Source organism: Leopardus geoffroyi, chromosome B3 (assembly GCF_018350155.1).
Source record: "Leopardus geoffroyi isolate Oge1 chromosome B3, O.geoffroyi_Oge1_pat1.0, whole genome shotgun sequence".
Taxonomy (NCBI): domain Eukaryota; kingdom Metazoa; phylum Chordata; class Mammalia; order Carnivora; family Felidae; genus Leopardus; species Leopardus geoffroyi.
The window spans coordinates 37730326-37746451 of record NC_059337.1 but is presented as its reverse complement, the minus strand read 5'-3'; the positions used below and the strand labels follow the sequence as shown (position 1 = coordinate 37746451).

Genomic DNA, 16126 nt, shown 5'->3' with positions numbered 1-16126 from the left:
AAGAATCCAGACCTCATCAGAGTTTTTTAAAAATAGGTCCCGGGGCGCCTGGGTGGCGCAGTCGGTTAAGCGTCCGACTTCAGCCAGGTCACGATCTCGCGGTCCGTGAGTTCGAGCCCCGCGTCGGGCTCTGGGCTGATGGCTCAGAGCCTGGAGCCTGTTTCGGATTCTGTGTCTCCCTCTCTCTCTGCCCCTCCCCCGTTCATGCTCTGTCTCTCTCTGTCCCAAAAATAAATAAACGTTGAAAAAAAAAAAAATAGGTCCCTACCTTTTTCTTTCTAAACTTTCTGTTTCAACATCATTTTAGATTCATATGCAGCTGTAAGAAATAACATGGAGAGGGCCTGTTCACCCTTCACCCGGTTTCCCCCAGTGGTAGCAGCTCATAAACACAGTACAATGCCACAACCGGGATATTGACATGGATAGAATCCACTCAGTTTATTCAGATTCTACCAGTTTTCTACGTACTCAAGCGTATGTATGTGCACACATGTCGTCATGGATCTTTTCAAAGCCAAGAAACATCATAGTTAAAAAAAAAAATAAAAACTCTACATTTAAAATGATGATCTCTCTTTTAAGTAAGTGATTCCAAAAGCCTCATCTGTGTTTTCTTTGTGTCAAGTACCCAACCTATCCGCCCGCTCTCAAGTCATAAAGTGTGCTTATTGACATACTTAGTCTGCAAGTGAACTAGCAGCAGCAGTGACTGGAATGAGACCTCCTTCTGCCTCCCTCCTCCCCCACTCTTTGACTGTGCAGGTACACACACACACACACACACACACACACACACACACCAACTCAGATTTTCTGCTGCTTGCCTTTTTTTATGCCTGAGTACCTTGCTGACAAGTGCTAATAACAAAATACCCAGAGAGAGTCCAGTTGAAGTTAGCATACATTAAACATTCTGAACTTGTCCTTTTGCTCATAGATTGTGCATAATTAATAATTAAACAGTTTCAGTTGTAATGGGTTGACCTTCCTGAACTGTTCATTATTCACAAGGCAAAGGCATCACTCAAACTTTTTTCCCGTTGTCCTTCGCTGTTCTCTAGCCGGCCACGTGCTTGTGTTCCAGTTGTTTAGCAAAGGGGGCTGACCAGGTAGTTACAGAAACCTCTGAGACTTGGAGACTGTCCTCCTTGATGACCAGAATTGCTTACTGAAATGGTTTATGGCAGCTGTTTTTATATAACAGTTGCCGGCTCGATAACAAGATCCAGCCTGTGTCCCTTTAGCAGGACTCTAAAGTTGATTTGGGACTAGAATCTCAGGTTAAGGCTTCTGGTTAAGGTTGTGTCCACTGCTTCATTCCATACCTCTGCACTTAGAAGTTCAACAGAAGAGCTAACCCCCCAAAAAAGCCCTTAAGGTGAAGTATGGCACCCAGGGTCTTAAAAAAGAGTGACTTTTATTAACAATTTAGAGTCAGTTTCAGCCAGTCCTGAGAGTTATTAGTGTAACTGCTTCTCCAATTCGCACTTATATTTTCGAAATGTATTTGTTCATCTTCCCTAAACCCATATTTGGCAGAGGACATTTTTGATAAGTAGCAGCAAGTACTTCACTAGATCCTGAACCCCCTGGCACGGTTCTCAGTCTCCCTCTAACCTGGCGGTGACTGGATGCTCTCCCTCCCTGGGAGCTGCAGGGAAACTGGGACAGCTCCACTCTGAGCTGAGTCTCCCTCCCTCCTTCGCGCACATTTGAATTAGATAATGAAATAGGCAGGTTCTTTAGAGGTGTTTTACATGCTGATCTAAAGAAACTTCTGATTTTACTTGCTTAAATATGAGAAAAGTATACTTGAAAATCCTCCAGTGTGGTAAACACTATCATTTGCTTTCCTTCGGAGTGTTAACAGCCTGTGTGCTTTTGTGGAGTGGTGGGGCTCTCAGAGGACTCCTTTGCTCCCCCTCCACCCCCATGTTGGTCGTGGCATTCTGACTGCCCCGCTCCCCGCCTGCCATTCAGTCTTCTGTATCTCAGAAAATTCTCCTTTGAGGTATGCAAGAGACATGGATTTTTTTTTTTTCCAACGTTTATTTATTTTTGGGACAGAGAGAGACAGAGCATGAACAGGGGAGGGGCAGAGAGAGAGGGAGACACAGAATCGGAAACAGGCTCCAGGCTCTGAGCCATCAGCCCAGAGCCCGACGCGGGGCTCGAACTCACGGACCGCGAGATCGTGACCTGGCTGAAGTCGGACGCTTAACCGACTGCGCCACCCAGGCGCCCCGAGACATGGATTTTTAAAAGGAAAAGAAATACCTGGCATTATGCATGTGAGATTAGAATTCCTCCCCCCCCCCCCACCACCAACCGCCCCCCTGCATCTCTGATGACTGATTCTTTCCAGGCACCCCTGAGAGGAGAATCCACTCTCTCTGGTTCTGTAAAGTCGACTTGGGCTGGCATTTTCACAAGTGAAATAAATTATTCATGGGTACCACCCAGTGTTCCTTAGTTTTATGTTATGAGGAACTTAACAGGCTACAATATCAGGTCTTAAATAAAATTAACTACCCATGCAAAGATGTCACATTTCCTCGTCTTGTTTCTCATCCATGTTAAAATGACATCTTCATCAAGTTGCCTAGTCTATAATTCATTAATTTACTCTTGGTATCATACTTTGAAATGAGGTCCACAATGACATCATTTTATACCAGGATCTTCCTAGAAAACCGGCCCAGAATTTTAACCATCTTGGTAAATATTCAGCCACATTAAGGCAGTGGGCTTTTCTCTTCCTAAACATTGCATTTTAAATCAGCTACTACTCAGACACTTCCAGTACCACAGCCTTCAAAAGAATCTCCGAAATGATGACTGAGGGGACTAACTACCTGATCAGAGCCCATAGTTTTTGTACCTCAGACTTTGAACCATTTTTTTACTAATAGTTTTTGAGACAGTGAAATGTCATTTCTTGAACTGGGCCTCGTAGGGTCTTGCAGGCATGGTGATATATATGGCTTTCCTAAAACAGGCCAGGCTGAAATTGATATCATGTTTTATTTTTGCTCTTCAAACCGATGGGACTTCTGTGACCATTTTATAGTACCTTTATCGAAGACTTGTCATGTTATTGCGTGCCTTGTTTCTTTTGAGCGGACTGTTTCATCAGCCCCCCGTTTTTCATGTCGTCTCTGTGTAATGCCTGCATGTAATCCTTTGAACTTGGCAAGATTTTATTTCACTCCCGTTTTCCTTTGTTTTCCTTTCTTCTTGGAAACCTTTCTCTACTGATGAGAATTTTAAGTTTATGATCACTAACCTTCCCCTGCTCTGGATGAACAGAGTAAATTCAAAGAGAACAGATATGCAAAATCTAAGAATCATTTTGTTCACATTCCTTTTCTTTTAACCTCTTTGGGTTTTTGGGATTTGTTGTTTTTTGGTTTTTGGTTTTTTTTGTTTTTGTTTTTTGTTTTGTTTTGTTTTGTTTTGTTTTTTTGGCTGCTCTGACCCCCTCAGTTCCTTTTGATTTAATTGTATTTTCCAGCAGTTTCCAATTGTTTGAATTGGAAACAAAGCCTTAATAAGAGTTCTAGTTAATTTTCTGTCTTGTAATTACCGATCTCATTTTTCTGATAATTGGCCACAGCAATTATATGTATATTTACTAATCACATAGGAGGCTGTGCAATTGTATCTATCTGCCACCATTGATAATGACACGCATATTGCAGAGGTGCTTTTATCATCTTCTTTTTTCCACTACATCAAAGCTATTTCCTCTCGTTCTCAATAATGAATACATGCATGCATTTGACACAGTTGTGTGCTAGAGAAATTGTTTGGCTCCCACCAAATGCTGCATGCTCTGAGTTTCTTGCCTGCAGCGCTGGAAGGTTGTATGTAATGATATATTGCTCATCCAAATGGCCAAAGCACTCCAAAGCACAGTGAGATTAAAATAAGTCATTCCTTTGTTAATTTAAATAGGTGCATGTATCATACTTTGCAGGGCACTTTGTGTAGGGATGTCAGAGAGGAAAAAAGCCGCCGAAAGGTATTTTTAATAGCAAATGAGAATAGATGGGAATGGAGTCATTTGCAGCTGCCTACTTTATGTGGCTCTCTTGTTCCAACTGTAGGTCTAATGAGATGACTGTTAAAGTACTCTGCAGTGTAATTTCATTACATCCTGAGCCGTTACACTATAAACACAGTGGCGCTCTCTGTCATTCTTGGAAAAACTCCTAAATTCTTAAAGCCTTCCTTTGCAAATGGTAATGGGGTCTGCTCCCTGTGTTACCCGGTGGTTGTCATTTGTTGCTGTGTTGTTTCCTGCTCATTTGAGTGACTCCCACCTCCACCCCAGTTCTGTTTGGTGGTCAAGGTGGGAGGTTTTCATTGTGTCCTTAATTCACTGGTTTTCTCCTATGACGAGTTTGCCTGGACTGGCAAATAGGCTAAAATTCCTTTTCAAGAAACAGCTTCTCCCATAAAAGCCTTTCTATTCAAGTAAAAAACAGAAACAAAAACAAAAGCAAACCGACCCACATGATTCGGCAGGCAGTTAAGATCGGTTGAATATACAAATAAATGTAAATAAAAGGGAAAGTGTAAATAAATAGCAAATCCAGTAAAAGAAACAGAGGTCAGCACAAGAATAATTTCACAGCTCTTTGTTAATTACAAGACCATTTGTGTGTTACTTAAATAATCATTAATTTCTCATTTACACTTTCGTACCTTCTTTCCTACCCTGTGGCTATCATTGTCCTTTTTTCACCTCCCCTCCCTCTTTGCTCTCATGTTTCTCACTATTGTAAAATGTGTGTGGCTTTAAATTTGGCGTTTTTACATAAACATGTGGGAGAGGGTGTCGACAGTCTTTTTAATTGGACGAGGCCTTATTTTCCTTTCCACATGTTGGTGAATCCCTGTTATATATTCTGCTGTTCCTTGGGGGGAGGTGGGGGTGGATATAAAGGAAGAAGAGGAATTGTTGTGACTTTCGGTGACTTGTTTCTCCTCCATCCCAGGATTCGCCCGTCCTTCCGGTTGGAGAGTTCTCCGAGCCATTTGTACATTTCATCACTCAGTGGTGAGCCCGTTTGCAAACATGCCATGCCCTCAATGTAAATGATACATGCCATTAACTCTGCGGCTCCGTGAGACCTTATGGCTCTCCCTGCTTCCTTTTGGAGACGGGAGGGACTTCGGGGCCTTGGGCAGATGGGGCAGCAAAGCTGAAGAAATTGTTTAAATTATGTAAACGTTATTTACACAAAGGGTCGTAAATGTACTTTAGAGGCTTTTTCCTGTCTTAATAAACTGCTGAGAATCAGGCTACTTCTTGGAGCACAGATACTGTTGCTACCCAATTTTTTTTTTTTTTTTTTAAGAAACACACAATTTTATAGCCCCTATTGAACAGACATATGAAGCTTATTTTTATTAATGTAACCTCAAGTTACCCATAAAACTGTCTGTCACTTAGTGGAAGCAGCATAGTTTATTAATTCATCGGATTGTCAGTAAATAACTTTTATCCTTGGATATATTTTAGACAGTACTGGTGTCCCATTTCAGTGAATTTTGATGTTTGAAAGACTATGAAAACGTGGTTCCATTAGGCCCACTTGAACAGTTGGAGAACTGGGAGGAACCGCAGGATTTTGGTCAAAGGGGCCCTCAGAGCCTCTGGGCAGCCCCTCGACATTTGACACTTGAGGAAGGGTTCCTTTTGCACCCTCTGCCTTTTTCCCCTCAGTAGAACGAGGTCCCCTCCACCTGCCTCTTCCCCAGTCAGTGGCCCAGGCCCCGTCACTCCACTGCCCTCCTTCTGTCTTCTCCCTCACCTCTGCATGGAGAGAGACAGAGAGAGAGAAGGAAACTGGGAGCATAGCAGTGACCACCCCAAAGCAGGAGACAGAACGAACTAGAAACTGTTCTGGACATTCTGGAACTTTCTCATAACTGCCTCTACATTTCTTCCTCTCATTCACTGAATTCCATTCCATCACCCCTTCAGAGTCCTGTTCAGTGGTGGAAAATGAACCTTTCATTCCTGCAGTGCCACGAAATGGTGCAGTCAGGAGTCCTTGCTAAACCGAAATGGTTGTACACTGTCCCCTTCCCCTCCCCACCCCCATGATCCATCTGATGATTACACTAAAGTGAAACCAAGAAATATTCCTTAATATAAATGTCAAGCTTTATCACCTTTTTGACTAAGTGTAATATGTTACCTCTTAATAAAAATGTCTCATACAGTTTATATTCCATAGACAAATATGTGAGGAAGAGATTCCCCCCCCGACTTTAAAAATTTTATTAACACTGTTTCTCTTTATTTAAAATACTAATATAATATTCTGTAGCTTTTAAAAACTGTTTTTACCCTGCAGTCATTTTATTTCCAAAGCATGCCATGTTGGAAAAAGCACATATATTGGCTGAACACTGGACTCCTGGGCTCATTGATAATATAGAGCCATTATCCAGAAATATGGATTAATCTCTCTTAATTTCCTTTACATGGAATTCCTAGAAACACTCAGAAGCACATCATGGGAAGGCCCCATTTTGAAATGCAGAAATTGAAACATAAACTGTGCCATTCCTAAACTGCCCGGGGTGCTGGTTTGGGCATCACCTGCCCCGGAGATGTGGGGTTTGTGATCAGACGGCTGTGCATCTCGCTGTGTGGCCTGAGACCCACTTGGGGGTGTAGCTGGTTCTGGGCAGATGGGGAAAAGCAGATAAGACTTTACCTTCCTTCTGCCCAAAAAATTAATCAGCTGCTGTGTAGAAGTTTTATGGAGACAGGGGGAGGGATAACCTGTGTTGAAATTTCCACAGATGTCAAGCTGAAACAGAAATGATAGTGGATAATAGCCTTGTTTTCCCAAGAGATACAGCTACTTTGGAATGTCAGATTAGGACTGTTACCAACTCCACCGGCGAGACAGCTTGAATTACTTGCTAATGGATGCAGTATTTGAGAGGTGCATATGGTTATTTATAGGGAAGGCAAATGTCCTCGATGTCATTAATGGTTCATAACTACGGTTCTTATTTACCAAATGATCATTAAGTCTTTCTACTTAAAAAAAAAAAATAGTCAGCAAATGCAGGGATTATATGATGGGTTTTCTTCTAGCTTGTTAGAGGTCGCCTTATGTAAAGAGAAGCATCTGTGTGATTTTGAAGTAATAGAAGAAGCAGTCATCTTTTCATGACTTCCTGCCACAGACACTCTAAATTTAGTACAGATACGGCCACCAAATAGGTAGTTACCCATAGTCACGTCAGTGCCCCGTATGAGTGCTTCATCATGTAGCTGCGTACATGATACAGCTACTGATTATACGTACTACATGTGAGACAAGAAATATTTTGTATGAGGAATGGGATTCTTTAAGCAGCTTAAACAAACTTAACTTCCCCCACAGCTATTTAATGAATATCAACTTGCATTATGTAGCCAGAATAAAAGAAAGTGGAGATAATGTAACAGCCCATTTGTAATTTTATAGCATTATCTAGATTCCTGACGTCTTTATATATTATTTGTCATTCAGAGAAATAATGAAAGGAATAAGATGTTTTTTCATTTGACCTGATAGTCATGTTTCTTTTCTTATTACTTTATCCCAGTTACCAAAAAAGAATTACATTGTTCCCTAGATTTAAGTTGGAAATACATCGAAAACTGAGCCAGGAAGAAATATTGCCAGGGTTTTTTTTCACATTTTTAAATTCATTCTTCATCTGTATTGCAAGAATAACTCTCTCTCAAAAATCTTGGTGTTTCTGATTCATGAGAGTCTCCCAAAATCTGATAATTAAAGGCCAAAATAAAAGATAGGAATCTATGCTAATACTTTGGCCAGGAATTGAACTCGTAAATTTGAAAACATTCAGATTCCAGGAGATAGAGTCAACAGTGGGAAATACAGCACAAATTTGTAAGCGATACAGATAACAATGAGGTTTTTCCCCCCCTTTTGCAGCATGCGAAAACAACCAAAAGAAAGACCAGCACCTGAGGACTTGATGGTAAGTACATATTTTTAGTTACATTAGAATTCTCTACTTATATGGCTGTGCTTAATATTCTGTTAAAAGAACCAGAATGGAATTTAAAACATCCACAGGCTCTGGAGAGGCCACATTACTTACTCCATTTGGGTAGGTGTTTGTGAAGCTCATAGCCTCATATAGTCATTTTCTACTTTTTAAAAACCTACCACTTTTTCGACACATAAGGCTGAACTGTCTTCCTTCGCCTCACACTCAAGGATCACAAGTTAATCTGGGTTACTTCCTTGTCCTCATTTGCTGTTACAGCCTCTCAGAATCTAGAGGATTGGTAACAGAAAAGAGAGTCAGCATATTAAGTTTTTAGCGCAGTCCTACAGGAAATTCTCATCGTGGCATGGAGTCCTCTTGGATTCATGTAGGATGAAATTAGATTGGCTGCAAAAGATCAAGTTAATGTGAATCTTTGGTCTTTACTCAGAAAGAGACAACTCTAAGGCTGCGGGTGCTGTGTTCTCAGCTCCAAGGCCGCTTTCTTTGATTGCAAATGACAGTTTTTAGTCGAGCAGGGAGAGGAACAGAGACGCTCCCTAGCAATTCCCAAATGGTCATTTATTTAGTGCAGATTGTTGATTTGACAGTGCACAAGCTGTTAGAATAACGCTAGCATCGAGCATTAGTAAGTAATAATTATAGTCTGCTCTTTCTTACGTTTTGCTTAAACCATTCCCTATCTTTACATTATTGCACTCAGCAAATTCCGGCCAATGTTCTGTCACCACTTTAACAATAAGCATTTTACAGATACCAGTTCAGAGGTTTTCATCCATTGTATGCCATCCTAATAAACACCCCAAGTGCCCAGACTTCTTCTATATAATACAGATTTCATCCTGGAATATACAATAAGAGCATGTTTCCCTTTTGCATCATGAGTGCTTTCGAGGAAGGTAGTTTTCTCCTTCGTGTTACCCCTGAAGCAAATCTTCTATCTCAGGGTAGTTTCAAGTTAAAGTTCACCCCTAAAACCTCTGCAATTTATAACTGTGCAGGTTTCATGTCTAGAATAAACTGGTCTTTTGGTGGTGGCGTCTCTTTGATGGTCGGGAAATTCTTGCAGTTAGTCACATTTGAGAAAACTTGGAACAGGTTCTGGAGATGGAGACCCATTTACCTTGTACATTATTATGCTATGGCTGGATAGCTCAGCTATTAAAACAAAGGAATAGGGTTTCATAAAACAGATATCTGTTTGTAAATGCATGTTTCAGTGCTGCAATGAGCTGGCCACTTATAAATAAAACACTGCAGATCGTACGAACGCCCATAAATGCATATGGATGTATGTCTTGGTAAGGAATACAACTCCAGGGCGACAAGTCATAAAGACAAGGCTAAAGGCTGAGTACTTTCAGTGCCTTAGAAGCAAGTGTATGTAAAGGTGTGTGTGCGTGTGTGTGTGTGTGTAGAGAGAGACAAGGAATACATATTCCGGTAGCTCTCTCTACAACTGTGCATGCTGGTGTGTGCTGTCCCATGGTTTTAATTAATAAATGACAATAAATCCATGAAATACGGGGTGCCTGGGTAGCTCCATCGGTTAAACATCTGACGTCAGCTCGGTTCATGATCTTACGTTCTGTGGGTTCAAGTCCCACAACGGGCTCTGTGCTGACAGCTCGGAGCCTGGAGCCTGCTTCAGATTCTGTGTCTCCCTCTCTCTGCCCCTCCCCTGCTCATGCTCTGTCTCCCTCTCTCTCTGCCCCTACCCTGCTCATGCTCGTTCTCTCTCTCTCAAAAATAAATAAACATTAAAAAAAATAGACTTAGATTAGTTTAAAATATACATTAAATAAATAAAATCCATAAAATACAATGAAAAATGTAGTCAGAGGAAGCATCATCCTATACTTAATGTAACATTTTTAGGTCTGTCCTCAGTTTGAATTAAGTGGACGTATTCCCTTAGGTGCCGCACTGGTGAGGCCCCCTGGCTTAGAAAGGGTTCAGTGAGGAGGCAGGAAACTTGCAATGTGTGTGTGGCTCCTGTGGTCAAGAGGGCTGGGCCCTGCTTGCCTCTGACCGGAATATTGAGCCAAATAGGGAATGGGAGAGAAAGTGGCTTGTTACCTGGCTTGAGGAATCACTAGAATAAAGTAACTGCCGTAAAAGAACAGCAGAGTCCTGTGAGGATCCATTTGGGGAAGTGGGGAAAAGCTACATGGAGAAGGCAGCCTTTGAAAAGGGCCGTTAGGGGCACCTGGGTGGCTCGTTTGGTTGGGCGACTGACTTCGGCTCAGGTCATGATCTCGCAGTTTGTGAGTTCGAGCCCCGCGTCGGGCTCTGTGCTGACAGCTCAGAGCCTGGAACCTACTTCAGATTCTGTTCTCCCCTTCTCTCTACCCCTCCACTGCTCACGCTCTGTGTCTCTCTGTCTCTCAATAATAATAAAGGTTAAAAAAAAATTTTTTTTTTTTTTAAAGAAAAGGGCCTTTGGAGGATGAACTGAACTTTAGTAGAGCGTTTTTAAGGGGACATTCCAGGCAAAGGAAACAGGCTCCGCAAAGCATGAGTGTGTAGACGGCCAGACTTTTTCAGAGCATTGTGAAACCTCTGGTGCCTTTTGGAATAAATCATTTTGACATTGGCCTTGGGGAGTCCCAAAGCCTCAAAGGTGGAATTCACATAGGCAACATGTTCACCCACTGGGTGATCTGTTAAGAAATTCCCCCTCTTGTAGAAGATACTCTAGTCCAAGTCTGAAAACTTTGACTTCACATAGAAGCCACACACCCACCCACCCACCAACCCATACCTTTCTTTGTGAGTGGACTTCTATTCAAGAATAGGGAAATCCTTCATCCTTTAGTCTTTTAAGACCTATTGCATAAATCAGGAGTCAGGGTTATACCCAAAAAAGGAAAACCAGCCATGGAGGCAGCCAAGAAAGTCCAACATGCTGACCCCCACCCCCAACACACTCTTTCTGCTCCTGAGAAAATGATGCCCTTATTAAAGAACCCACTTTTAAATCACCCGGGTATAAGTTGCAAGAAAGACCTATGTCAGCGCTATGCCAGTTCTGTGACGTAGGACCTGCAAACTTAGAAGATAAGTTTCCAAGCTGTAGAAACTATGGAGATGGCAGACGGAATGTTCGCCAGGCTTCAGACAACCAGGCAGGGATGTTGCAGCTTATGTGGAGTGAGGGACAGCTGTTGCCCACTGGGACGGGTTGGCAAGAACGCAGCAAGAAGGGAGAAGACCATAACGCAAGGGTGATGGAGACGTTTTCCCCAAATGTCAATGATCAAGTTGAAGAACACAAAATAAAAACCAGACCTCTAGGTTCAGAAACAGAGAGACAGCTTGAGGTGGGAGCATGTTGAGATGGAGAGGTTCAGGTCTGGTTTGCTCTTCAAATTGTGGGTTTAAGTATTTGTGACTAAAAGGGATCTCGTGAGAGGCATTATTGAATAGAGCCTTGCTCAGGTAAGCCACGAGAATTCCTTCTGCTGAGTTAGTCTTCCTTTGGGGTTCTTTGGTAGGTAAGGTCAGGCTGTGATTTAGCAGGAAAGCCTCCACACTTCCCTTCCCTTCCCTTGTCAGCAGCTCCCCATTCCCTCCCTGCTTTCGTGTCTTCATCTGCAAAACAGAGGGGATGGACAAGATCACCAGTCCTTGACCTAGGGTCTGTGACTTCAGGAAGTTTGTTAGAGCCCCTGAAATTACATCCAATATCATGTATGCATGTGGGGATTTGCATTCTTTCCTGAAAAGCAGAATTCATGGCTGTCATCAGTTTTTCAAACGGGACCGTGACCCTGAATGATTGTTAAGCTCCCTCGCTGCCTTTCATTCTGTTAGTTAGCGCTGTGCCGCCAGGACCAGAGAAGCAGCTCAGGAGGGAGGCATCCACTCGGAGGGTGCTGGCCTGGCATAGGGGAGAGAAAGGAAAAGCCCTCCCTGTGGGACTCAGCAGGGCTTCCCACCAGCTGTCAGGTGGCCCTTTAACCTCCACAGCCTATCCTGAATGTGGGCCTTGACTCAGGGAGGGAGGGTAGGGGCCGTGGGCACCTCTGCAGTTACAATTTGGGTTCGGAGTGCTGTAGATCCTTCTATGCATTTAGAGTATTTCCAGAAGCTTTCCATGTCTAAGCTCTATTTAATGGAATCTATGCATAGTAAGTAATCAGGTCAGAAGAAGCAGCATCCCGGTTTGAGATCAATCGCTGGCTAATACTTTATCTAGGCCACTTTATTATCTCATGCTGATCCGATTCCCATTCTCCTCCTTCTTTGTAGCATGCACTTCGGCTGTGGTAAAAGTACGGATCACATACATATTAAAAACATATACCCATTCTATCTGTATGTAAATGTGTGAGGCACAGCTGGATATTGCAGAGGAGTTTGATTTACTAATAGTTATTATCTGTTCTAGCTGTTCAGTGGCAGAGAGAATTTCAGAGAAACAAGCTGGCGCAGAAATTGTCTTTATGCTATTACTATACTGCTCTAGTAATTGTTTAAAAACATGGGTTTTCTCCTTAGGTTCCAATAATGTCTGTTATTTTGTGCATTTCCTGGTACATTCCAGAGCAGGGCTTCCTCCTTTAGCATTTCCTCAGGTTTGGGTTTTTTTTTGGTTTTCGATTCAGAAACACAGAATACAGTTTGCAATTGAAATTTGACATTTTGCTTAGAAAGCAAGTAAATCGTGGGACTGGAAATATAAAAAGCAGGTGTGGGATCTTGAGGGAGGGATGTCAGTTACAATCAAAATAGTGCTTTTAGATTTTTTTTTTTCCCCTGCTTCATCTAAATCCCAGCAGCTGCAAACTTGAAGGCATCTCATTTCTCAGAAAAGGCTTTATGTATAAGAGGTGGTATTGTTTGGGGGCTAATAAACACCAAACTGCTCCAGAAAAATCTGTTTAAACATTTAATTACTTGCAAAGAGATGTTAACTTGTTTAACTCCTCTAAATTAAATTGTCACTGGTAGCTTCTCTGCTTATCCAAACCTGATTGTAATTACATTTTCAGATAGTTTGGTTGCTTGGTCTCTCAGTTAATCAATGGGTGTGATAAACTGGACATCTGCACAATCCCTTTCAGAAACTGGAGAAAGCACCATGTCAGATTTTCATCTGTCCAGCACTTCAATTCCAGTGTAACTTTTGGATTTACACCAGATGGCTTTGTTCACCATTGTTAGCCCCAAACCTTTTGGCCACCGCAATAGTCAGAATGCACTGGACAGTCAAGAAGATGATTTTGTTCAGGCTGTTGCAATATGGAGAATGTTTACTAATGGGGACCGTCTCAGAGGAAAGGGAGGGGGCCAAGGTTACGGACGCAGGTAAACAGGAAGTCATCAGCCAGTCTTACGGAAGTCAGGAGGAAGGATGGAAAAGGGTCTGTGAAAGCAGGGTGGTCCTTTGTAGCTAACAAAAGAGCGGGGGAGACTTCTCATCTGTATTTCTTTCTGGGAGCACAGGGCTCAGATAAAGTTCAACATTACCACCACATTCCACTGAGCTCCAAGATGAGCTTCGGTTTATTTTGATCTAGAGTTTACGTGTCTCCTAAGTACAGATAGGAGGAAAGGCACATTTCATCAGCCTCCTTGCATATAGTGATCATGGACCACTCTGCTTGCAATCTAAATTTTGCAAGATGCTAATGATGATTTCACAAGCAATTCTAAACTTGGGTAACATTTACTACATCTAGTATCTTACTACATCTACTACATCACCTGTGTCTTAAAGTTCATATTTTAAAACAGACCCTTAGGGCCAGACTTGTGTGTGTCTGGCCGCCCATTCTTGCAGACATCATTTTCGGTTATTCATCTGGAGGTACAAATCAGCTCATTAGCTAAGGCCCCCAGAATTTGTAGGGAGAAACCCTGGCTGGGATTGTAACTTCAGCTAAGTATTTCCTTCAAGCGCAAATAGCATCACAGAAGCCTGGGGGGCTCCACACAAGGTCCAGTTGACCACCATGTAATGACTTTTTTTTTTTTTTTCAAGTTCTGAAGGCCATTAAAATCATCTGTTTGTGTCTGCTTATAAATAGGAATCCACTAGTAAGAAGTTGATTTTAGCTTTTTAATTGCACATAATTACAACGGCAGAATCACTGTCTGGATGCTTGAGATCGCACTAAATCAGACAGCTTTAATTTGAATTTTTGATGACACGTTAGCACTTCAGCAAGAACAGAGAGATTATAACCCCAGAAAACAAGCTTTGTTTTTCCACAGACGTGACTGCTTAATCTTTTCACGAGACTTTAGCAGATAAATGTGTGTGTGTGTGTGTGTGTGTGTGTGTGTATTTATATACATGCATGTAGCAAGAGAGATACAGATAGATAAAATCTGTCACTCCTTGATCATGGGGGATCTAACAATTTTAATTTCCCAGTTAAGGATAACTTTTTTCCTCCATCAGTCAGGTCAGATCTCTTAATATGGTGATGATTTGCCTGTTTAAGATTGCGGTTTTTTGAACTCCTGCCTGCAAGGCTTCTTTCTTGTTCTACTGGGCCAACTGTCATCTTCCCGGCATCACGTTCCATGGCACAATGAGGCTGTGGGGCCTTGACCGCAAAAAGAGTTTGGTTATCCTGGATGCCGGAAAGTCGATCTCCTGGGCTGCCCTTCAGCGCTCTGCCACATTCACAGCGAGCTAAGCCGGGTCTTGGGAGTATGTTGTCACTAGGTCCTCATGTGACACCACTCAGCCTGTTGGCAGCTTCTTTGATTAGGGTGGCGGCCTCGGTTTGGAATGCCCTCCTCTCCCCTGTCCCCGAAGGTCTCCATCCTCCTCCCCGTCCCAGTGAGTGGAGCACTCCCTGCTCTGAAGCACTCCAGAATTTATTGTCTCTCGCTTGGAACAGCACTTAATTACACAAATTACATATTCATCTTACATTCACAAGTTGGTCCATGTAGTACAGTGGTTCCTAAAGCTGGCAACTCTTCAGAATCATCCAAGTGGGTTAAAAATCAGAGGGAAAAAAACAATGCCTGGATCCCAGCCCAGATCAAAGAATCTCTGGCATTTGGGCCACGGAGCAGGTACTGTTTTATTTTTTAAAGCTCTCCAGGTGATTACAAGGAGCAGCCAGAGGTGAAACTCACTAGTTTGATGTCTTTTTTCTGTCTTTTTTCTCCAACTAGATTGTAAGTGCCTTGAAGGAGGGTCATGCTCTCATAATTCAGTGCCTAGCACGGATCTATGCTACTGCCATTCGGGTGAGGTCTTTAATCTACTCGCAGGAAGAGAAATCACCATCACTTACTCTTTGCACGTGCCAGCCTCTCTCGTCCAGTGTAATAAAACACTGTACTAGACATCGAATAGATAGACACACAAGATCGGTCCGTTGATCTCCAAGAGCTCACACAATAAAGCTGCGGAGACTGACCCAAGAACAAGCAATCTCTGGACATTGTAACATACAATATGAGTCAGGGTGACCACACTAGGATGCATGGTCTGATCAGAGGTCTTTGTTTGACTTGCTCAGAGGTCATCTGGGTAAAATAACGTGGTGTCAAAATAAAGGAGTTTTTAAGATGTCACAGTGTTTGCAGGGATGCTATTCGAAGCATTTACCAACCAGTTCAGCCTGGGTGTGACCAATCAGGACAGGCACCAGGGTCCGGCCAGCCCACCTTGAAGTATGGGAGGAATACCACAGTGTTAAGTAGTTGTTGCTCAGCACCTGTGATCGTCGGCGTGCATTCCGACCGCTTGAGAATTCGCTCCCGACAGTTAATTCCAAATCAAGAGGTCGTCAGAGAGCCAAGACCCTAGAGGAGGCCACCTGGCCAGCACCATCTTTGCTTGGTTAGATTGATGGCAGGGGGACTTCAAGGTCTTTATCTATCAGCATAGCAGATGCATGCCACCCCAGCCCCTAGCTCTCGGGAATAATGGACCAAGTTGAAAAAGACCGGAGACATTTAGCCATTTGGAGGGGGAAGGGGGGAATATAAAAGGATCTGAAGCCTAGCTCTGTGATTTGGGAATTGCTGTTGAAGGCAGCAAACTTGTTTTCCTGTGAGTACACTCCAATAAATAGATGCGATTCTTATC

General features: G+C 42.7%; 1 protein-coding gene across 11 annotated transcripts in view; it reads left to right on the top strand.

The window, feature by feature from the left end:
- MAP2K5 (mitogen-activated protein kinase kinase 5) overlaps positions 1-16126 on the top strand; it is a 277056-nt gene that overhangs the window by 231402 nt on the left and 29528 nt on the right. For 4 of the 11 annotated variants that reach the window (XM_045449315.1, XM_045449316.1, XM_045449314.1 and 1 more), the window contains 2 exons: positions 5007-5068; positions 7983-8028. The exons of 4 other annotated variants lie outside the window; for them this stretch is intronic. In XM_045449315.1, coding sequence (XP_045305271.1) covers positions 5007-5068; positions 7983-8028 — 108 coding nt within the window. The remainder of the gene's footprint in view (positions 1-5006; positions 5069-7982; positions 8029-16126) is intronic. 3 more of the 11 variants (XM_045449323.1, XM_045449322.1, XM_045449321.1) reach the window with 1 other exon arrangement.